This window comes from Equus caballus, chromosome X (genome assembly GCF_041296265.1).
Source record: "Equus caballus isolate H_3958 breed thoroughbred chromosome X, TB-T2T, whole genome shotgun sequence".
NCBI classification, from domain to species: domain Eukaryota; kingdom Metazoa; phylum Chordata; class Mammalia; order Perissodactyla; family Equidae; genus Equus; species Equus caballus.
The window spans coordinates 11,108,792-11,132,026 of record NC_091715.1 but is presented as its reverse complement, the minus strand read 5'-3'; the positions used below and the strand labels follow the sequence as shown (position 1 = coordinate 11,132,026).

The 23,235-nt window shown below is 38.9% G+C and overlaps 1 protein-coding gene and 1 long non-coding RNA gene across 4 annotated transcripts in view; both read right to left on the bottom strand.

The window, feature by feature from the left end:
* The window catches only part of LOC138921752 (uncharacterized), a 44,030-nt gene extending 26,633 nt beyond the window's left edge, over positions 1 to 17,397 (bottom strand). The window contains exon 1 of the long non-coding RNA XR_011434602.1: positions 17,190 to 17,397. This is a non-coding gene — a long non-coding RNA (uncharacterized lncRNA). The remainder of the gene's footprint in view (positions 1 to 17,189) is intronic.
* Positions 17,398 to 17,591: 194 nt separating this feature from the next.
* Positions 17,592 to 23,235, bottom strand: part of MOSPD2 (motile sperm domain containing 2) — a 60,328-nt gene continuing 54,684 nt past the window's right edge. For 2 of the 3 annotated variants that reach the window (XM_001917193.6, XM_070256946.1), the window contains 2 exons: positions 20,768 to 20,870; positions 17,592 to 20,148 (listed from right to left, as the gene is read on the bottom strand). In XM_001917193.6, coding sequence (XP_001917228.1) covers positions 20,011 to 20,148; positions 20,768 to 20,870 — 241 coding nt within the window. In that variant the 3' untranslated portion in view covers positions 17,592 to 20,010. The remainder of the gene's footprint in view (positions 20,149 to 20,767; positions 20,871 to 23,235) is intronic. The other variant, XM_005614002.4, reaches the window with a different exon arrangement.

Here is a 23,235-nt window from a genome sequence, read left to right as displayed (position 1 = left end):
CTCAATAAATTTAAGAGGATTGAAAGAATATCAAGCATCTTTTCTGACCATAATGCCATGAAACTAGAAATCAATTACAAGAAAAAAGCTGGGAAAGGGGCAAAGATGTGGAGATTAAATAACATGCTACTGAATGACCAATGGATCATTGAAGAAATCAAAGGAGAAATCAAATATTATCTGGAGACAAATGAAAATGAAAACACACCATACCAACTCATTTGGGATGCAGCCAAAGTGGTCTTAAGAGGGAAATTCATCGCCATACAGGCTCACCTCAACTAACAAGAAAAATTTCAAATGAGCAATCTCAAAGTACACCTAACAGAATTAGAAAAAGAAGAACAAACAAAGCCCACAGTCAGTAGAAGGAGGGAAAGAATAAAAATTAGAGTAGAAATAAATGAAATTGAAACAAAAAAAGAGAGTAGAAAGGATCAATGAAATAAAGAGCTAGTTCTTTGAGAAAATAAACAAAATTCACAAAACCTTAGCCAGACTCAATAAGAAAAGAAGAGAGAAGACTCAAATAAATAAAATCAGAAATGAAAGAGGAGAAATTACAATGATACCACAGAAATAAAAAAAATTATAATACTATGAAAAACTATATTCCAACAAATTGGACAACCTAGAAGAAATGGATAAATTCTTAGGCTCTTACAACCTCCCAAACAATCAAGAAGAAATAGAAAATCTGAATAGACCAATCACAAGTAAAGAGATTAAAACAGTAATCAAAAATCTCCCCAAAAATAAAAGTCCAGGACCAGATGGCTTCTCTGGAGAATTCTACCAAACATTCAAGGAAGATTTATTACCAATCCTTCTCAAACTATTCCAGAAAATTGAGGATGATGGAGCACTTCCTAACACATTCAATGAGGCCAACACCACCCTGCTACCAAAACTAGACAAGGATAATACAAAGAAGGAAAATTACAAGTCAACATCACTGATGAACATAGATGCAAAAATCCTCAACAAAATATGGGCAAACTAAATAAAGCAATACATTAAAAAGATCATACACCATGATCAAGTGGGATTTATACCAGGGACATGGGGATGGTTCAACATCCACAAGTCTATCAATGTGATACTCCACATTAACAAAATGAGGAACAAAAACCACATGATCATCTCAATAGACGCAGAGAAAACATTTGACAAGATCCAACATCCATTTATGATAAAAACTCTCAGCAAAATGTGTATAGAAGGAAAGTACCTCAACATAATAAAGGCCATATATGACATACCCACAGCCGACATCATACTCAATGGGGAAAAACTGAAAGCCACCCCTCTGAGAACAGGAACAAGGCAAGGGTGCCCACTCTCCCCACTCTTATTCAGCATAGTACTGGAGGTTTTGGCTAGAGCAGTTACACAAGAAAAAGAAACAAAAAGAGTCCAAATAGACAATGAAGTGAAACTCCCGCTGTTTGCAGATGACATGATCTTCTGTATAGAAAACCCTAAAAAATCCATCAGAAAGCTACTAGAAGCAATCAACAATTACAGCAAAGTTGCAGGGTACAACATCAACTTACATAAATCAGTTTCATTTCTATACTCTAACAATGAACTAACAGAAAAAGAACTCAAGAACACAATCCCATTCACAATTCAAACAAAAAGAATAAAATATCTTGGAATAAATTTAATAAAGGAAGTGAAAGACTTATATAATGAAAACTATAAGACTTTCCTGAAATTGATGACAGCATACAGAGATGGAAAGACATTCCATGCACATGGATTGGAAGAATAAATATAGTTAAAATGTCCATCCTACCTAAAGCAATCTACAGATTCAATGTGATCCCAATCAGAATCCCGATGACATTCTTCACAGAAGTAAAACAAAGAATCCTAAAATTCATATGGGGCAACAAAAGACCCCTTATAGCTAAAGCAATCCTGAGAAAAAATCACAAAGCTGGAGGCATCACAATCCCTGACTTCAAAATACACTACAAAGCTATAGTAATCAAAACAGCATGGTACAGGTACAAAACCAGGCACACAGATCAATGGAACAGAATTGAAAGCCCAGTAATAAAACCACACATTATGGACAGCTAATCTTCAACAAAGGAACTAAGAACATACAATGGAGAAAAGAAGGTCTTTTCAACAAATGGTGTTGGAAAAACTGGACAGCCACATGTAAAAGAATGAAAATAGACCATTCTCTTACACCATTCACAAAAATTAACTCAAAATGGATCAAAGACTTAAAGGTAAGACCTGAAACCATAAGACTTCTAGAAGAAAATATAGGCAGTACACTCCTTGACATCAGTCTTGAATCTTTTTGGACACCATGTCTTCTCAGACAAGGGAAACAACAGAAGGAATAAACAAGTGGGACTTCATCAGACTAAAGAGCTTCTACAAGGTAAGGGAAAACAGGATCGAAATGAAAAGACAACCCACGAACTGGGAAAAAATATTTGAAAATCATATATCCAACAAAGGGTTAATCTCCATAATATGTAAAGAACTCACACAACTCAACAAAAAGAATCAAACAACCCAATCAAAAAATGGACAGGAGATATGAACAGACATTTCTCCAAAGAACATATACAGATGGCCAATAGTCACAGGAAAAGATGCTCATCATCACTGATCGTGAGGGAAATGCAAATCAAAACTACATTAAGATATCACCATACACCAGTTAGAATGGCTATAATCACTAAGACAAAAAATAACAAATGTTGGAGAGGTTGTGAAGAAAAAGGAAAACCCTCATACATTGCTGGTGGAAACACAAACTGGTGCAGCCACTATGGAAAACAGTATGGAGTATGGAGATTTCTCAAAAAATTAAAAATAGAAATACCATATGACCCAGCCATCCAACTACTGAGTATCTATCCAAAGAACTTAAAATCAGCAATTTGAAGAGACTCGTGCACCCCTATGTTCATTGCAGCATTATTCACAATAGCCAAGATGTGGAAGCAACCTAAGTGGCCATGGACTGATGACTCAATAAAGAAGATATTGTGTGTATATATACACAATGGAATACTACTTAGCCATAAAAAATAAAATCGTCCCACTCACAACAACATGGATGGACCTTGAGGGTATTATGTTAAGCAAAATAAGCCAGATAGAGAAAGACAAACTCTGGATGATTCTACCCATATGTGGAAGATAAACACACACATTGACAAAGAGAACAGATTGTGGTTACCAGGGGGAAGGGGGGTGAGGGTGGGGCACAAAGGCTGAAGGGGTGCACCTATAAGATGACTGACAAATAATAATGTACAACTGAAATTTCACAATGTTGTAAAGTATCATAACCTCAATAAAAAATAATAAAAAATTCAAAAACCCCAAAATTCAACTGAGTAAATTTTAAAGAACTTATTGGCTTTATTCAATGATTCATGGATTGGGCAGCATCCAATCTAGCAGATAGAAGGGAACTCCAAGGAGCTGTACAAAATGAAAGACTTTTATAGGCATAAGGGAATGGGAACATGGAAGTTATACTAGGCAAAAAAGTGGGTTGAGTATTGCAAAGTCATTTTCCTTTGGGGGATGGCAGGGCTCTATCAGGCAGGTTACCTAAGTAGTGCTGATCAGGCAATTCCTGACTGACTGGAGTTAAAAACAAAAATCAGCTGAGTAAATTTAAAGATCAAATTGGCTTTATTCAACAATTCATAAATTGAGCAGCCTCCCATCTAGCAAATAAAAAGGAGCTTCAAGTGTTACTGAACCAAAATGGGTCTGCTTCTTGATGAGTTGAAACTAGGGCCTTCGCCAGAAGTAGTTGTCATACAAAGTAAAGTTTATTTGCTGCAAATAAGGAGCCTGCAGTGAAATTATTTCCCAAAGCCATGGGTCCCCAAGCATGGGACAGCAGGGGTCTTTTATTTTGGATGGGGAATGAATATTCAAAAGAGAAAGGTGAGTATTCGCTTGTGCAGGCTCAGTTGGAAGACATGCTTCCACATACATTGCATGTTATAGTAATAAGGCCTAAGCTTCTCCTGGGGCAGTGATCTTAGTGCTGAAATGAGGCAAAGGTCATTCTTGGGCACTTTTTGGCCCATCTATGCAGGCATTGCTCTTGTGGTGAGGTTTGGACTGGTTCAGGGTGGTTGGTGGTCGCATCTCTTAACATAACAAAAAAGAAAAAACAATTTAGATAAACAGTTAAATGCTTCTGAAACTGCCCTTGAGTTCCTTGGGGCAATTAGTCAGTGACACAAGGAGTGGTACAAAGTGGAAGGCTTTTTTAGGTAGAAGCGAGTGGAAAAAGAAAGTTTCTAGTCAAGAGTGGATTGTTTCAGGCAAGGTCACCTTCCTTTGGGGTAAGGCAGGGGTCTATCAGGAATATTACCTCACTGGACCTGACCAGGTAATTCCAGATTGACTTGTTAAAGGTCACATTCCTGGGAGAGGCTGAAGCTTTGATTAGGTTAGGTGTTAAGTCTTGGTTTATTGATGTGGGGTTTAGCACAAGTGACTCCATTTGGGGCCTGTTGTTTCTTTTTTAACACTGGTTTAAGATTCCATTTCCGGGAGAGCCGAAACTGTAATTAATTCTTGGTTTGGTAATGTGGAGCTTGGCATAAGTGACTCCATTTTGGGCCTGTTGTCTTATTTTTAACAATTCAAAACCATTCTGATGATTTATGGGAGGTGCCTAGATTTACTCAGACACATGTGAATTTCAAAGGTCCTGTATTTCCTTACCTGGAGAGAGAAATCCCTGACATAACATCCTGAACATCTCACCATCTATTTAAAGGGCTTTTTGAGCTAAGAGCTCTTTCCAGCACAATCCAGCACTTTCCTCATTTGGGAAGAAGGAATCTAATCTTTGTGTTGGCAGCAAAGCCAGAGCATTGCTGCCTTTGTTCAACGGCTCTTTGTAGAACATATTTGTAGATGCAAACTTGCCCTTTTACTCTCGTCTTATGAGTGTCAGGCAGGGTTGCTATACTACACAAAACAACTCTTCTTTCCCCATCTGCTGTCCAGTGACATTTCTTTGGGCCTAATCATAATCTAGAAGTCCTGCTCTTCTCTTCCATCCTGAGAATACTTGGTAGCTAGTCCTAGTTTCAGGAATCCTTTTTTAATAGAAAGAAAATAAAAAGAGACAATTTAGGAGAGTTATGTTTTATCTATAGGAGCTAAAGAAGAAATGGAGTGGCTTCACAGATCCAGCAAAGCAAAATCCATTTAATTAGCACCCAAATGAAATACGCTTAACAGAAGTGATTGCCAAGAGGCAGTTGGGTAGTATTTTCTGTTTCCAAGGACCATTTTATGTGCTAGAAAGTTGTAAACAGCACCTGTTGAGGTGTCTCTTATATGTGCCCTGAAGAGCCTCAGAATTTTGAATAATTGGTCCCCAGAATAAGCTCTGTTTTGCTAATGGGTTTCGAACATTAAACCAATCCATTAATTCTCAGTGGAGCATTAAACATCTGAATTCGCTTTTGCAAAGCTAAATATCAAAGTGATTTTTGAAATGAGAATAAACATAGAGCTATTTACTACTAATGGTCACACCAGCAGTTCTAACAATTGGATCCTGCCAAATAGAAGTCAGGGCACATCCTACATTTTTAACAGTGCAAGATGAACCCTGCACAGGGGTATGCTCCCACCAGTGTGGAGGCGGGTTAATCATTAATGTCCTCAAGACCAGTGCAGGGATGTGTTATGGTTAGTGTTCTAAGCTGTTTGCCCTAAGGCAGATTTGCATTTTCATTCATTCAACAAATATTTATTGAGTGCCTACCCTGCTTCAGATGCTGCATTTCCAGGATGAGTTTTGTTAGACTAGGATCAGCTATTTTCCACATAAGCCTCTTTGAAGTTGGTCTCTCCTGTCCTTCTGCTTCTGAAAAGCCCACCCTCTAAACAGTACATTTCATCAGCTCGCTCCCAGCATGACACATCTACACAAGTGGGAAGGAAAGCGTTAATAGCTGATCTGCAATCCAGCTTTTCCCACCCTGGGGACACACCAGGGAGAAATGACCTGAGGAAATTTTGTGTATTTGCTAGTTGGACTTCCTGTGGTATTTGCCAATGGGGAGTCCTTATCTATGGAATGTTTTTGTCAGGATATACCAGGTTTGTATAGGATTACTCATGGTAAATGCATCTGGAATCTATGGATTTCTGGGGTGTGGCTAGGTGAAAAATGTCATTGTCATCCTTTTAATTATCAGAGTAAAAAAAGAAGTTTCAAGACAAAAATAGCTCCTTCTGTGAAATTGATGCCCCATATGTTAAATCTGGGCCAGGGCCACCCTGCCCTAAGGCTGTAATTCCAGGAGGATAGAGACCACATCTTATTCCTGTTTGTAACACTATGCCCAGCACAGTACACAGCACCTAGAGAACACTCAATGAACGTTTAATTCATTTTAAAGAATACACACACTTATATAACATAACCCACTTATAATGGACACAAACTATTTAGCTTGCAAAATCTACAAAAGATCATAACAGCTTCTACCCACAACTGTTGCAGCCAAAGGGATGATGAATAGTCGAATAAAATGGAAAGACCCTTAGGAAAAAGGAGTTTGGAGTAAAAGGTAGGAGTCCTTTAGATCAGTGCTTTTCAAACTTCAATGTGCATATGAGCCACCTGGGGACCTGGTATCTTGTCTACATGCAGCTTCTGATGCAGCAGATCTGGCGCGGGCCCTGAAATGCTCTTTCTAACATTTCTAAATCCTTGTTAAAGTGTGTTCCAGGCACTGTAGCATCACATGACCTAGGTGCTCGTTAGGGCAGACTCTCCCGCCCTGCCCCAGTCTTTCTTAGTCAGATTCTGGCTGCTTTTTCGTTGATTCCTGATTCCTTCAAACAAACCTTTTGAAAGGGTCCAAAGACTCCTTATTGATCTCTCTCTAAAGTTACCAGGTTCTACTTCAGAAGTGATATTTTCTTTGTTGCCTCTATATCTCCATCATAATTGATTGGCTTTTTCATGCTTATTGCTAAGGGGCAACAAAGAAGATTTCTATCACTTGTACCTTTCTGAAACCATAAAAAGTTGAACTTTCAGTTCATTTGATTCAGGGCATGTTTGTTTAGGGACTACTGGGTAAACAGTCTAGTACTATTATGCATGCCGTTTACTGGAAGGCAGGAAAATACAATATTGAATAATGAGTCCTGTGGGCAAGAAAAGGAACGTGGAAATTTCGCCTACAATTAAGTCAAAGAACATTATATTCAATATGTATCAAAAGATGTACTTGGGGTAAATAGAATGCATTTATACATAGGTGGCTCACAGAGCAGATTTTCTTCCCCCTGAACCTTTGATAAAAATGTATATTGATTTTAAGCCATGAAGTGGAAGGGTTAATAGGTACAAGTAGCCAAAGATCAGTGCCAGACCACTGAAATTCAAAGATGTAAATGAAGAAGAAAATACTCCTGGCATAAGTGAAGTACTCAGCGGAATTTCTGTCTTCAGAGAAACCTCAAGATGGAAAAGAAGACTCAAAAAGGAAAGGCCATTAACACAGAGAGAGAGGTAGGCTAAGATGAAAGGATAATATGCTGTCATATCCAAGAATGCCAATTCTTAGAAAATGCCATTAACTTTAAACATACTTACATTTAGTGTCTATAAAGAAGTCCCCTAAGTTAGGATTCTCATGATGCCCTTGACGTCTACTTGGATTTGCCCTTAGTGAAGGAAAGCCAACAAAGGTAGGTGTGTTTCCTGGAGGTAATAACTGCCTCTGGGCCATGACTTCAGGCCCAAAGCCCTGGGTGAGTTAGCTGAAATCCTCCTGAGCAGAGAGCAATAATGGCTGGCTCTCATAATGAGCTTCCATCTTATGAGTTGCAAACATATATCACATATTTAACTGATCCGCACAAAGATAACAGACAAATATTGGTCCAGATAGGGATAAGAAGGAAGGGAGAGTCAGATATATGCAATCTGGCCATAACGAAAATATAAACTACCGTAGGGGATAAAATAGGTTGGATCTGGAAATGCAAATCCACAGAAAAGTCTTTGAGGTTGCAGGCAGTTTTTAGTTAAAATACACTCTGCCGTATTCAATTAATTTTACAAAAGGAGTTTAGAAAATGAGAATATAAAGATCTATACTGGGATTTATCAGTGAATCTCCCCTCCTTTATTTACCAATGTCATGGCATTTTAACTTTGAAGTATCACCTTCTGTTCTGACTTAAATTTCTGTTGCGGTTTGGGCTTACAGGATTCCTTCGACATGTGTTAAAACAAATGTTTTCCAAAGTGTGTTCTCAGGATACTTAGTCCCAAAATATATTGCTTGAAAAGAGGATTCCATGGCTTTATAAATTTGGGAAATATATAATATTCTTGGAGATTTGTCATGCACATTAGCACACTAAACATTCTGGGAAATTCTATGGGGGAAAACTTTAATTTTGTTTAATGCAGCATTTCTCAAAATTATATGACAATGGAAGCCTTTTGGCCCAGAGCAAACTATGGAATTAGTGTTCTAAGGGATCTCTTTGGGGGAAATGCAGGCCTATAGAGATAGAAAACAGCACTTGAGAAACTGCTCTGGCATGATAGTTGTCTCTGATGTGATGTGAATAGAGTAAGAAAAGCTAGGGGAACCCCCCACGCATTCAACATTTGGGTGAGCCTCCACACTATCCTGCTCTAGTGAATCCATGACCAATGATGGAAAGAATGTCTTTGGGAGGCTTGGAAAGACCATGGCCCTACTCACCTACAATTCCCATCAGGGTTGCAGACCGGCTATTCTAGGTTCTTTGAGAACAGCTAGTGTCTTTCTTACTTGCTATTTTTCCTACAGCACCAAGTCATATGCTTTGCCTAAAGCTATGCTTGGTAAATGTTAATTGATTGATGTACATGGAGGAAAAAGCTAGAAATGAGGCAGGGGAAGGCTAGCCTAGAACTTCAGAATTTCTATTTTTTAAATCCCAGGAATCAATTCCTTCATCAGTTAGGCTCCACCCATGTGGCAGGTAAATGCTGAGTGTGGGGACTTGATGGTGAACACCGTCCCCTCCCTTGTAAAGTTTCTCATCTAATGGGGAGAAAGGCGTTAATACAAATCACACAAATATCTAAATATAAGCTGTAATAAGTGCTATGAAGAAAACATGGTGGTATCATGGGGACATCTAATAGCAGAACCTGACCCCTTCCTTGGGATGAGAGAGAACTTCTTTTTTACTGAGGTATAATTGATACATAACATTATATTAGTTTCAGGTGTACGATATGATACGATATTTTTCCATATTGAGAAATGATCACCACAATAAGTCTAGCTAACATCTGTCACCATTCATAAGTTACTAAAATTTTTTCTTGTGATGAGAAATTTTAAGATCTACTCTCTTAGCAACTTTCACATACGCAGGGCAGTATTATTAACTATAGTCGCCATGCTGTACATTACATTCCCATGACTTATCTATTTTATAACTGGAAGTTCATACCTTTTGACCCTCTTCGTCCATTTTGCCCATCTCCCACCCTCTGCCTCTGGAAACTACTAATCTATTCTTTGTATCTATGAGCTCATTTTCGTTTGTTTTTTTGTGTTTTAGATTCCATGTCTAAGTGAGATCATATGATGTTTGTCTTTGTCTGTCTGACTTATTTCACTTAGAATAATGCCCTGAAGGTCCATCCATGTTGTTGCAAATGGCAAGATTTCATTCTTTTTCATGGCCAAATAATATTCAGTTGTGTGTGTTTATGTATGTGTGTATATATGTGTGTGTGATGTGTGTGTGTGTGTGTGTATATATATATATATATATATATATATATATATATCACATTTTCTTTATCCATTAATCCATTGATGGACACTTAGGTTGTTTCCATATCTTGGCTATTGCAAATAATGCTGCACTGAATGTAGAGGTACACACATGTTTTTGAGTTAGTGTTTTTGTTTTCTTTGGATAAATACCCAGAAGTGGAATTGCTGGATCACATGGTAATTCTTTTTTTAATTTTTTTGAGAAATATCCATACCATTTTCCATTGTGGCTGCACCAATTTACATTCTCACCAACAGTGCGCAAGGGTTCCCTTTTCTCCACTTCCTCACACCAATGCTTGTTATTTTTTGTCTTTTTGATAATAGCCATCCTAACAGGTGTGAGGTGATAGTGTGGTTTTGATTTACATTTCGCTGATGATTAGTGATGTCGAGCACATTTTCATGTACCTGTTGGCCATCTGTCTTCTTTGGAAAAATGTCCATTCAGGTCTTCTGCCCATTTTTTAATTGGATTGTTTTTTTGCTATTGACTCGTATGAGTTCTTTATACATTTTGAATATTAGCCTCTTATCAGATATATGATTTGCAAATGTTTTCTCCAATTCCATAGATGCCTGTTCATTTTGTTGATGGTTTCCTTTGCTGTGCAGAAGCTTTTTCCTTTGATGTAGTCCCATTTGTTTATTTTTACTTTGTTGCCTTTGCTTTTGGCATTAGATCCAAAAAATCATCACCAAGACCAACGTCAAGGAGCTTACTGCCTACGTTTTCTTCTAGGAGTTTTATGGTTTCAGGTCTTACGTTCAAGTCTTTAATCCATTTTGAGTTAATTTTTGTCAATGGTGTAAGATAGTGGTCCAGTTTCATTCTTTTACATGTGGCTGTCCAGTTTTCCCAATACTGTTAATGGAAGAGACTGTCCATTTCCCATTGTATAGTCTCGGCTCCTTTGTTGTAAATTAATTGACCATATATGTGTGGGTTTATTTCTGGGCTCTCTATTCTGTTCCATTGATCTATGCACTTCTTTTTATGCCAATACCATACTGTTTTGATTACTGTAGCTTTGTAACATAGTTTGAAACCAGGGAGCGTGATGCCCCCAGCTTTGTTCTTCTTTCGCAAGATTACTTTGGCTATTCAGAGTCTTGTGGTTCCATATAAATTTTAAGATTGTTTGTTCTATTTCTGTGAAAAATATCATTGGAATTTTGATAGGGATTGCATTGAATCTGCAGATTGCTTTGAGTAGTATTGACATTATAATAATATTAATTCTTGAATCCATGAGCATGGAATATCTTTCCATTTATTTGTGTCTTCAATTTCTTTCATTAATGTCTTACAGTTTTCAGTGTACAAGTCTTTCACCTCCTTGGTTAAGTTTATTCCTAGATATTTTATTCTTTTTGATGCAATTGTAAATGGGATTGTTTTCTTAATTTCTATTTCTGATAGTTTGTTATTAGTGTATAGAAATGCAATAGATTTTTATACATTGATTTTGTATCCTGCAACTTTACTGAATTCATTTATTAGTTCTAACGGGTTTTTCTGTGGAGTCCTTAGGGTTTTCTATATATAATATCATATCTGCAAATAGTGACAGTTTTATCTATTCCTTTCCAATTTGGATGCCTTTTGTTTCTTTTTCTTGCCTAATTGCTCTGGCTAGGGCTTCCAATACTGTGTTGAATAAAAGTAGTAAGAGTGGGCAGAGAGGTAGCTTTCCTGAGTGAATGATGAGCTGAGAGCCACCATGAAGAGGTGAAGGTGGAAGGGTGGGATGGAGGAGAATTCCAGGTAGAGAGATGGGACCAGATCATAAAGAGGGAGAGAGGGGGAAAATAAGGCCAGGAAGGTAGGCAAGGGCCAGATCATTCAGGGGCTGGTAGGCCTATGGGAATTTAATCTTGGGCTAAGAGCCATGGAAGCCACTTGAAGGTTTTAATCTGGTGAGTTATATGATAGGTTGCACATTTTCAATGGTTCTTAAATATTCCTGAATGCAATATAGAGAAAAGATTGCAGAGAGTCAAAGGGGATGCCCAGACACTGCCTGAGATTATTGCAGAAGTCCAGGTGAGAGATGCTGTGGATTGAAGAAGGGAGGTGGCAGCGGAGAGGGAGAGAAGTGGAGAGGGGAGGTGCTGTGGATGAAGGTCAGGTTTCTAGCTGGTGTAAATGGATGGAGAATGGTGCTATCCATTGAGATGGGGACTGGAAGACCAGGTCTGGTGGTAGATCATGAGTTGTTTTTGACATTTTGTGATGGACACTTGGAACTGTTGAGTTCATGGTGGATATATACATCTAGACTTAGAATGGGAATTCTGGTTAGAATAACCAACGGTTAATAGCTGACTGATGCTAATTGCAGCCCTGGGTGTAGAGGAGATCCCCCAAGGAAAGAAAGGAGAGAGCCCAGTTCTAACTTTAACATCTTAAAGACTTGGTGGAGGAAGATGAGCCAGTAGAGGACACTAAAGAGTGTCAGTGAGAGAAGAAAAGCAGGAGTTGCCTCAGAAACCTTGTGGTTGGAATAGCCAAATGCTGCTGCAAGAACTTACTTCAGATTCAGGTAGAAGCAAGTCCACTGGATAAAGTGACAAGGAAATCATTACTGGACCTTAGCAAGTACTGTTTTGCTAGAGTGATGGGAATAGACACTAGAATGGAGTGAGACGACAGGGAGCTAGATGCAAGTGGAGGTGTGGTAAGAAGCCTTCCTAAAGAGGTTTATCTAAGAGGAAGATCAGATTTCAGTTCTGATTTTGGCCTTAACTATGTGAGCAACCTCACTTATATCTGGCCTTCAACTCTTAGAGTAAAGAGGGTCTATTCCACTCAATATGTATAGAATGGTAAATGTAACTTTTTCTTTTTCTCATTCATTCTCAATTCCCTTGTGCCTCTTAAGAGAATCTTGCTGATGGTGATTCTAGTTTTAAAGACACAATACATGTATTTATTGTATCCTATGAACCGCCCCCCCAAGATAAATAAAAGCAAACCAAACACTTTATCTGGTGTTAAAAAGAAGGTTTGGATTCACCAAGATATGGGTTACTATGTCCATCTCTATTGCAAGACTTTCCTAATGAATTTTCTAGGGAAATTCTGACTATACTCAATTCTGCCCTAAGCACTGACTTTAGAATATAACTCCTCTATAAGACATACCTCCACCTTCAATGACTAAGATCTTAATCGGTTTAAGACATCCCAGAGCAGTAAATACTGGATTTGCAAGGAAGCTTTGCTTTTGACATCAGTTTCTTTTTACCTTTCCTTTTTAGCAACTTATCAGTGCAGCCACATTAAAAAAAAATTACCAAATTTTGCTAGACTGTGTCATACTATTGTTATTGCTTGTAATAATAAACTCCTGCCTCTCCACCCCCATAAAAGGAAGTAGCTGGAGTCACAGGGTTAGAATATTGGAAAAGTACCCAAAAGCACATTTTTGACATTTCCTTTATGACTGAGAACAGCGATTTGATATTTGACTCAAGTTGCTCAAGCACATTTACACGTTAGTGGGCAAAGGCAGTTCAGGGCGAGTTGAACTGCAAATAATACGTTTAGCTGAGTGAATCTGTATGAAAGTGTTAGAGTGAAGGCTGGGAGCAGTAAAAGAGAGGAGTATTGGAATGATTCACCTCTTAGTTTGCTATAGTCCCAGATCCTAGAAAAGGGGACAGGCATAATATTAGGAGTTTTGAAGTTTCGTGCAGTCAGAAATGAGAATATGTAAATACATAGGGAGAAGGTGAAATAGTGTCTGAATTTGTGGGGCAATAGCAAGTCCATGCAGGACAGTTTTAGGTTACTTCCCAAAACTAGAGAGATTTTTCAATGCATATATACATGCAGAACTCTAGAATGACCTGAAAATGTGCAGGGGACTTTCTGGAATAATAGAAATGAAGGCACTGGAATTTGATCCAAAGTGAACTGGACAGTATAAATGCTGCGAATCATGACGCAAGGTTCTGTAAGAAAAGGAGTCTTTCTTTTCTTACAGTTTTAACCTTTTCATGTAACAACCTTCACAGAACATATTTATGTCCAATTAAACTAAGTTAACTGAAGTGAATGGATTATTCTGAAAGAAAAGGGAAAGTTAAACTGTTTTTCACTAGAGCTTTGTTTACAAAAGCACACAATTACTGGAAGTCCCCTTTGTCCAAGCACATGAACTCATGGTGAGAATGTTTCTAGAATGTTTTTTATGTTTGAATAGGTGTTTAAAATACTGGTGACATACCTTTTTTTTTTTTTGAGGAAGATTAGCCCCAGCTAACATCCGCCGCCAATCCTCCTCTTTTTGCTGAGGAAGATTGGCCCTGAGCTAACATCCGTGCCCATATTCCTCTGTTTTATATGTGGGACGCCTGCCACAGCATGGCTTGATAAGCAAGCAGTGCGTAGATCTGCACCCGAGATCTGAACCAGTGAACCCCGGGCTGCCAAAGTAGAATGTGCGAACTTAACCGCTGTGCCACCAGGCTGGCCCCACATACTTTTCCTTAACAGTTTATTTATAAAGGTTTGAATACTTGAGTGTGCTGAAGCTATGAGATTGGAGAAAGCCAACTGGAATAGAGACATACTGTCCCCATGCCTGTAATTTGGTGCCTAACATAGAAGTTCTAGTCTATTTCCTATGTGCAAGACATCTGTGAATTCAAAGCAGTCAATTAGACTGGGTAAGGTTGGGTTCAGCTTTCCTACCCTCTATTTCCTGGTCTGTAAAATGGGGGGACCAGATTGGATGAGTTTGCAGGTCCTACCTAACACATACCCTACATAACCCTCTCCCTTTGAGTGGGGGCCAGGTCTAGTGAATGTGATGGCACAGCACTCATATGATTTAGGTTAGCTTATAGAGCAGAAGGGATTTTGCAGATGTAATTAAGGTTCCTAATCAGTTACTTTTGAGTTCATCAGAAGGGAGATTGTCCTGGGTGGGCCTGACCTAATCAGGTGAGCCCTTAAATAGAACTGGGCCCTTTCTGAAAGGAAAGATTTGAAGTGGGAACAGCTATGTTGTGAACTGCTTATGGAGGGGACCACATAGCAAAGACCTAGGAGTGACCTCTAGGAGCTGAGAGCTAATGGCCAGCAAGAAATTGAGGACCTCAGTCCTATAGCCACAAGGAAAGGAATTCTGCCAACAACCTGAGGTCACTTGGAAGTGGATCTTTATCCAGTTGAGCCTCCAGGGAGGATGCAATTGGCTGACAGCTTGATTTTAGTCTTGTGGGATCTTGAGCAGAGAACCCAGCTACGCTGTGCCGGGTTCAACCCACACAAACTGAGATAATTTGTGTTAAGATGCTAAGTTTGTAGTAGTTTGTTACATGGCAATAGAAAACTTAAATGCTCTGATTTTATTAAACATATGACTCCTTGAGGTCACTAGACTATGGCAGAGACAACTAGTGGCAACATACCCTATTAGATGCCCTTCTACACAGTGGTGGATAAACCTCTCAGAAGGGTGATGCCGCACACAAAAACCCTCCATCAAATAAACACTACATTAACCCTTACGTTTCGATCCTTTCTCAAAGTATGGTCTGTCTGTATGTTAGAATATCAAGAAACTTACTTTTCCAGCCAAAGGTCTTGAGTGCTATTGTGTTTTGTCACCTCTGCTTCTCCTTAAGTACTCTATCTTCTCTTCCTCTCCTGCTGTTTAGTGAAGGCAAAGCTCTCAGACTTGTCCTTTCAACATTTTAACCTATTACTCAGATGTGGCAGTTCTGGGTAGTTGTAACAAAGCATTGGACTTGGGAGACTAGTTCAGCTCTTGGCTCTGAAACCAACTAGCCATGTGACCTTGGGAAAGAGAATTACGTCTTGGGTCCTCGGTTTCCTTATCTGTAAAACACAAGATCTTATGATGTATTCCCAGACCATTTAGGTCAAAGGAGCATGAACAAATTGGTAGAATTTCAAGGACCACTCACTACTCAAATTCTCCCTCTAGGAAGATGTGAAAATGTGCACATATCTTGCCCCTACGGGCCAGGGAGATGTTCCTCTGTGTTCTTGGCAGTTGAACCAATTGTCTCAAATACTTTAACATGTCAAGTGATTAGTCCTACTTAGCATGGCAGGGGACATGAGTGGGGTAGGGAAGAGAATCTTTGGACATCACAGGGAGGTAATTTTATGCAATGTAAGGACAAAATTATTATGAATATGTGAAAGATCCTATGTCATATTTTTATCAAATTGTTACAAATTTAACGGGAAACTTTTATGGGTGGAATATTGCAAGATTAATTCTCTGTGTATGTGTGTGCATATTGTGTTTTGAAGGAGTGTGCGGGCAACGATGGAAGGAAATATCTGGCCAAGTCTTCCTCAGATTGGCAGGGATACTCCTTCACAAGATTCAAGGCAGCCGAGCATCACTGGCCTTCTAGGTGCATCCACCGATCTGAGCACCAGAATTAAGAGTGAGGTGCCAAGAAGGCAAGGCTAGGGGTACAAAGCAGGGAAAAGTTTGGAGAACTGACCTTTGGCTTTGAATGAGGTGGGATATTCAGGAAGATCAACTCAAGTGTGAAGAGTTCCAGGAAGCTGGAATGGCAGGCGGCAGAGGCAACATCAGCGAAACAAGGCCGGCCTCTCCGGGCTGCTTGAAATGCATCACTTCCTCACTCTCAGACTAACCTTGTGAAGTAGTACTGTGATTATCAGACTCACTTAGGGATGAGGAAACTGAGGTTGAAAGAAGTCGATTATGATCCCCAAGTCACGCAGGTAGAAACTGGCAGAGAGGGCACTCGAACCCAGGCAGTGTTATGTCAGAGCCCTCACTCCTAACCACTACCGCCTCAGTTGGAAGAGAGAAACTTCTGTGTGGAATGGAAGAGGACTTCCATTCTGTCCTCTTGGGCCAGGGAGAGAAGGGGAGCCCTATGCTTGTGGGGCCCACGTTGCTCTGATATCAGGAAATGTCGAGTTGCTGGTGAAAATTCAGGGAGCCAGAACTGAAGATTGATGTAAAGTAACCCATCTTTTCCTGGCTGGAGATTACCCCACAGGAGCTCTGCTGTTTCCCAGAAAATTAATTGTCTTTTAGGAAAGGAGACCACGCCCTCACAGTCCTGGGTAGGGTGTGGTGCTTCTTGGCAGGTTCCTGTTCTGTCTTTGTAGTTATGTTTTGAATTTCTGATGGTTTTGTGTCTCCACCTCTTTTTCAGTTTAGAAGATGGACTTGTCCTTTTCATTATGTTTTTATGAAGTGGTAGCTGCCATTTGGGAGTTGTGTCTTCCAGTAGCGAGGGGACCACACCGACAATCCCCAGAACCCCTCCCCAACCACACCCACACCCTGTGCTCCCGTGCCTCCTAGCATGGACTACCTTCCATATGCCTGGCAGCCAGGTAGGACTTCTCGTCATCCTGCTTCCTGCTGGTTCTCGTCAGGCAGGAAGCTGTGTGGGTATTAGGTTTCGTGGGCACACGGAGCAGCTCTAGCGTTAGGTTCCATGATGGAGCCCCCAGTTGTGACAGCAAGTCCACTGCTAAGTCTGGGGAAGACCGAGAGCTCCACTGAAGAGCAGCCAGACCCTGATGGTGGTCAAGGAGAAATGGGACACACTAAGGTCAGGTTCACCTGATAACACAATTGCATCTTTGGAAGCTTGCGGCACTGTCCTTATAAAAATGCAAAGCAGGTCCAAAAGAAATTCATGTGATCTTTAAAAGGTCAGAGTGAGCCTGAACATTGATTTTAAGATGCTTTATCAATTAGAGACCAGAGGTTTTTCCTGATGATATTTATTTCATAAATGTAATTACTTTTCTAAAACATATTAAAATAGAAAACATGTTCTTTTGATCAATTTATACAAAGAAAATACCAATATAGTAATAAAAATACTGAAAATATATGAAAAGCACCAGAACATTAGAGAAATTACACTGGCAACAATTCTAGGAATATATCTTTGCAATTGTACAATAAAGTGCTATTAAATTCAGTCAAACTTAGTGGCAAGATATAAAAACAGTTATGGTATTACTATGAAATTTGAGGCTAGGTTTCCAGTAATTTCATTTTTAGGCTACCTGCAGATCAAGCTAATGATATTTCATTAATGTTTTCATGGGAAATCTACTAATTTCCATTCCCAAGTGAAAACAATCTAAATCTAAATGTTGGTCCTTGGTAATTTGGTCATGAACAGGTAATGATATGATTAAAAATAAAATTATTAATATAAAGTACCAAAAATAATAACCATACAAACGTGATTAAATAAAATCAAATGAAGACAGAATAAAGTCAAATGTAAATACATGTGACTAAGCAAGACAAGTACAAAAGTTTAGATGCCTTTGATTTTATAGTTAATTTTCAATAATTTCACTTAGTCACATTTAACAGACAAACAAATGTTAAGAAGAAATGTTAGTAAATTCAACTGGCCAGAGATTAGGGAAGAACATTTTAGTGAGTCAACATAATTTTCATATGAAACATTAAAGGGACACTGTTAGGACAATACATTTCCAATTTTGACTAATTATTTCCTCATTTATTTGCCGAGGAACAAAAAACATACACAAATGCTTTGGGATTAGATTATATTAAAGCCAGGAATCTAACACAGAAGGGGAAACCACTGTGCACACACACAGGGAGGTACTATGGACAGTACTTAGGGTGGACTGCAGTCACTTTCACGGCTGGAGTTGGCAAACTGAAACAGAAAAACCCAAATTAAGACAACGTATCAGACCAGTGTCCTTTTAAGGTTTTATTTCCTATGCCAGTTTTGAAGGGACTCTATTATATCATTGTTCACAACTCAATTTTGGAATCAACTTCCCAAGATGAAAGCCGCCAACAATGAACCTCAGAATAAAAAAAATCTCCAAACATGGCTCAATCAAAACTCAAAATTTATTTTACAGGCATACTGTTTTTCCTTGCATATAAAGTAGATTTACATGTGAACAAACACAGACTGAAACTGGTCATATTAATGAAGAAAACAAACTAATTTCATTAGCCTCTGCTCCTGCAAAGTGTTTCAATTTAGGAATCATCCTCAGTGTTACTGTGACAAGGGCAGAGTATCAAGCAAGTCCCTTAGCCCTGGTCTGAAGGTTTTACAGTTGATCATGAGTTATATTTTTCACTCTTGAATGGAGAACTGACACGAGTTACACGAGTTTCAATTTTTCTTTTTTTTTCCACCCTTACTGACACTCCAGTCTTTTGTCAAATTTCCTTCTCATGGCTGATTTTAACAAGGAATGGAAATACAAACGAAATATTCTGCTATGCATTTCAAAAAGTAACTTTTCAAAAAATTTTATCTCCTTTCACTTAGAAAAGAAAGTGAAGATGGTGCAATGGAAGATCAGGCCTTTACAATAAATGATGCAAAAGGGTCAGTGTCCAGCCATAGTGGCAACATGAACCTGCATAAAAAAGACTGGACACTGGGACTGAAGAGATTTTCCTTCTAGATATCACTAACAATTCAAAGAAAATCCAACCAAACTTAGTTTCCCAAATTCTATCTAAATGAGTGTGTTCATAAAAAAGTCCGAGATTAATAAAAGGCAGGCTGTTAAGGAAGAAAGATAAGAAACAAAGGCTAAAGGTGGTTTGGCATTAAATAGTTTTACATTCCAAGAGAATATTAACTAGCATCTGGAAGTAATTCTCCAAAATACAAAGTCATTATTACAGAAATTACTCTGTATGTTTTTTTCAATATACATGTTCTATATACATAGTATAGAAAAGCTAATAAGTTGGCTCAGCTATAATAATTCTGTTATAAAAAAAGCAGATTACATTTTTTGGCTGCAACAAAGCAAGTTACTTATACTTTTCAGTTCAGCTAATGTTTATACACAATAAAACTTAAGCTTTAAAGGTATTCAATTCAAAAGGAAAAAATAAATTATATCCAAACTATTAGTTTACACAACAAATATGCCTTTTCTTACTTTACTAACTAGCCATAGTCTCTTATAATCAATTTCTTCAGTGTTTCCTTATTCTAACAGTTTATTTTCAAGACATGTATCTCTTCCATTGCACATTTCCTTTTAGGAAGCAGAGATGTGTGACACTCTTAGTAGCACGGTGGAGAAGTTCTGGGTCTTACTTTTTCCAACTAACGAATGAAAGAGCCATGTTTCCTACCGAGCACCACTTCTTTAACTGTACAACAAATAAAAGAAAGAGGCGACAAAAGCAAGCAAGATAACTGTTAAGGAAAGCATCAGCTGCTGGAACCAGATACAACGCTGAACTTGGTCTTCAAGCTTCCTATTACTTTCTAGTAAACGATTGAGCTAAAGAGGGAAAAAAGGATGAAAGATTTGTATCAATAAAACAGTGTATTAATCATGTAAATGACAAACAGGAATATTAGAAATCCCACAAACAGGAATATTAGAAATCCAAACATTTACGGGATGGGTCCATCTACTCTGAAAGGCAGAGAGCTGGAATGCAACAAGGAATTAGATTTGTTTGGTGAAGAGACATGTATCTCCTTCTCTCATTTTAAAAAGGTCTAATTTTCTAGTTGAGAAAGGAGCAAAGCAACCACTTCCTGGAGGTACCAAAACCCACTACTCAGAAAGAGAGCCCCTCAGTCTGTTTCAAACTTAAACACCCTACATGGTATCTTTTCTATGAGATTGAATTCTTTGATACTCCCCAACCCATCATGTGCTTTGTTATATTGTCCCTAGTCCAAATTAAAATGGCCAGAGCTGCTAAAAAGTCAGTATATCTCCAAAAGTAACTCACCGCTTACCATTTCTGATTTCACTTCCCTTAACGAAGAAGAGAGTATTTCTGTTGTGTCTATGCCAAAGGGCTTCCTTAAGTCAGTGGGAAAAAATGGATTTCTAACGTTGGTTAGCATTAACAACTTTGTTTTAGTTAGGAAGAAAGAACACTTACTTGTAGATATATATCTGCACTGGTTTTATCTGATATGTTAAAAGCGTTGTCTTTTAATGTAAGAGTGGTTGGTTTACTGCTCTCAACGATATGGCATCTTAACCTATGAAAATCCAAAGGAAACATAACTTAAAATTTTTAATGACTTTTTTTCATAAAAGTAAAATATAAACTGAAAAATGTTAAACACAGAAGTATATGTTAACAGAAGTGAAAGTACTCATTCCTCCCCCTAGATACACATAAGGTAGCAGCTCAGTGTATATTTATCTTTGAAGGGGAGCAGAATATACCACCCCAAAATACGCCTCTTTGGCATAAGGATTATCTTGAGTGATTATTTTTAGGAAACAGCAGACATTATCCTTTTGTAAGAGACATTCACATTTGCAAGGGAAATCCCCATTTCTAAGGGTGTCTCCATCTCTGTAGCAGGAAGAGGAGAAGAGGAGGATGACTCTAAATCTCTAGAAACTCTCATCAATGGAGAAGGCAGGGCTTAAATCTGCATAACAACCTTACCCTTGTTTACTGTGCTTTGCCTGGTCACCTCCCATAACTTCCCCTCACCCCAACATCTTCTTTTGTCTTTAGCTGGAGATGGTATTTAAGGTGGTGACTTAGGGCATTTCGGGCAGTCACTTAGTTTTTCTGGGTCTCTCCCATGTATACAGGAGGTATACATGTTATTAAACTTCTGTTTGTTTTTCTCTTGTTAATCTGTCTTTGATTACCAGAAGGTGGGGGCCTCAGCCATGAACTGAGAAGGGTAAAGGGAAAAATTATTTTTCCTACCCTACGGTTTGGCAACCTACTATGGGACCTGCTGAGACACCATACTTGCTTGGGCATCTGCAAATGGAATCCTGGAAAACTAGCAGAAGCCTGGGAAGGGTAAGAACTCTTACCAAAGTCAGTTCTCCTGGACCTTACTCTAGTGCCAGGTCAAGAGAAGGAGGTAGAAGTTTCACCTTGTCCCTTCCTTTCCAAATCTAGATTAGCAGAAGACAATATTTATGTGAAGTAATTCTTTGGGTATAGTGACTTTAGTAGCGATTTTTGTTATGAGTATCCTTGTTTTCTATTGATCCTTTTTCTTCCCAGAGATGGTCATTGATTTCTTTTGTGTCATTTGTCATGAGGAGAACCATAGGCCAGATGAGGTTTCCCTTTTGTCTTGTTCTACGTTTTGAGAGCTTGGCTTTATGACCAATGAGAATATTCCCTGGTCTCTGAAAACTGGAGGATGCATGTATGTCTGCATGTATCTGGTGGCCAGCCAAATAGGCTGGGGATCTCAGACACAAAGTGACAAGGAGCATTCTGTGTCCGACCATGCCAGCTCTCATGGGAGTTTGTCATAAGGGCCCTGGTCCATAAGAAGCCTTTGTCATCTCAACCTTTGTTGTCTTGTTAGTGCTGGAGAAGTCTCATTCCAGTAGTGCCTGCCCGGCACTACTGGATTAGCAGGTCTTTCACTAGAGGCATCTCACATTCTTGTGGGTAACTGGAGACCATCTTCACTACACCATTCTTACTGCCTGTGACAATGAAGGTCTTTGCTTTCTTAGGCTAACTCTCAGAGTAAACTTTCTAGATCTTGTGAGGGCTGCATATTTTGTACCCTCTTTTGGGACACCCCTTGCATTCATGGTTAAGCCATAAAAAAGGCTTATTGGTTTGAGTTGCTATTGAGATTAATATAAGACCCTACTTGTCAACGGCCAGACGATGGATCCTTTGAATTGGAAAAAATTCTGTGTCTGAAAAATTTTTAGGGAGCTCTCATCCTAAACAATTGTCTTACTGGTATCTATGGAAAGACCAAATTGAGAGGAGGCCACGAAGGAGTATGGCGGCTAGCCTTAAGGACTTCCTTAGCAAGATGAAATTACAAAGCTCTTTTTACTTCCACTTTCAGAATATATCTACCAAATTTAGAGAAGAGTTAAAAAGATCAGTGGCCATTCAGTCCCCACTCACAGGGACGCTGACTGGCTGCTACGGGGTGTTCTTCCCACCTACGATTATATTGCAAGCCAGACAGCCCCCTGGGGAAAACCCTCATCACAGAAGAAACATGACCAGAATTTCTCCTAGGCACTCCTACAACTGATCAGGAAATGGATCAGCTGAAGGCCAATGTTCAGTGGCTCAAAGAAGCAATCGTAGGGGTTTTTTCCCCCTAAGGTGAATTGGTGTAAGATTGAATTGTGCACTCAGAAAAAGGAGAGCATTCAAAGGCCTTTGTTGAACACTTGATATGGACTTGTTAAAGGCATACTGCATTAAACCCTGAAGCTCCAGAACATAGAAATCATTTGATTTCCATCTTAGTTGGCAATCTTGTTCCTGATATAAAGCAAATTGAAGAAAGTATAGTTGGATGGGCAAGTCAGTCCCTTGATATCATTCAGGCTGCAATCCAATTCTTCTGAGGAATTAAAAGCAACTGTTTTTGTCCTGAA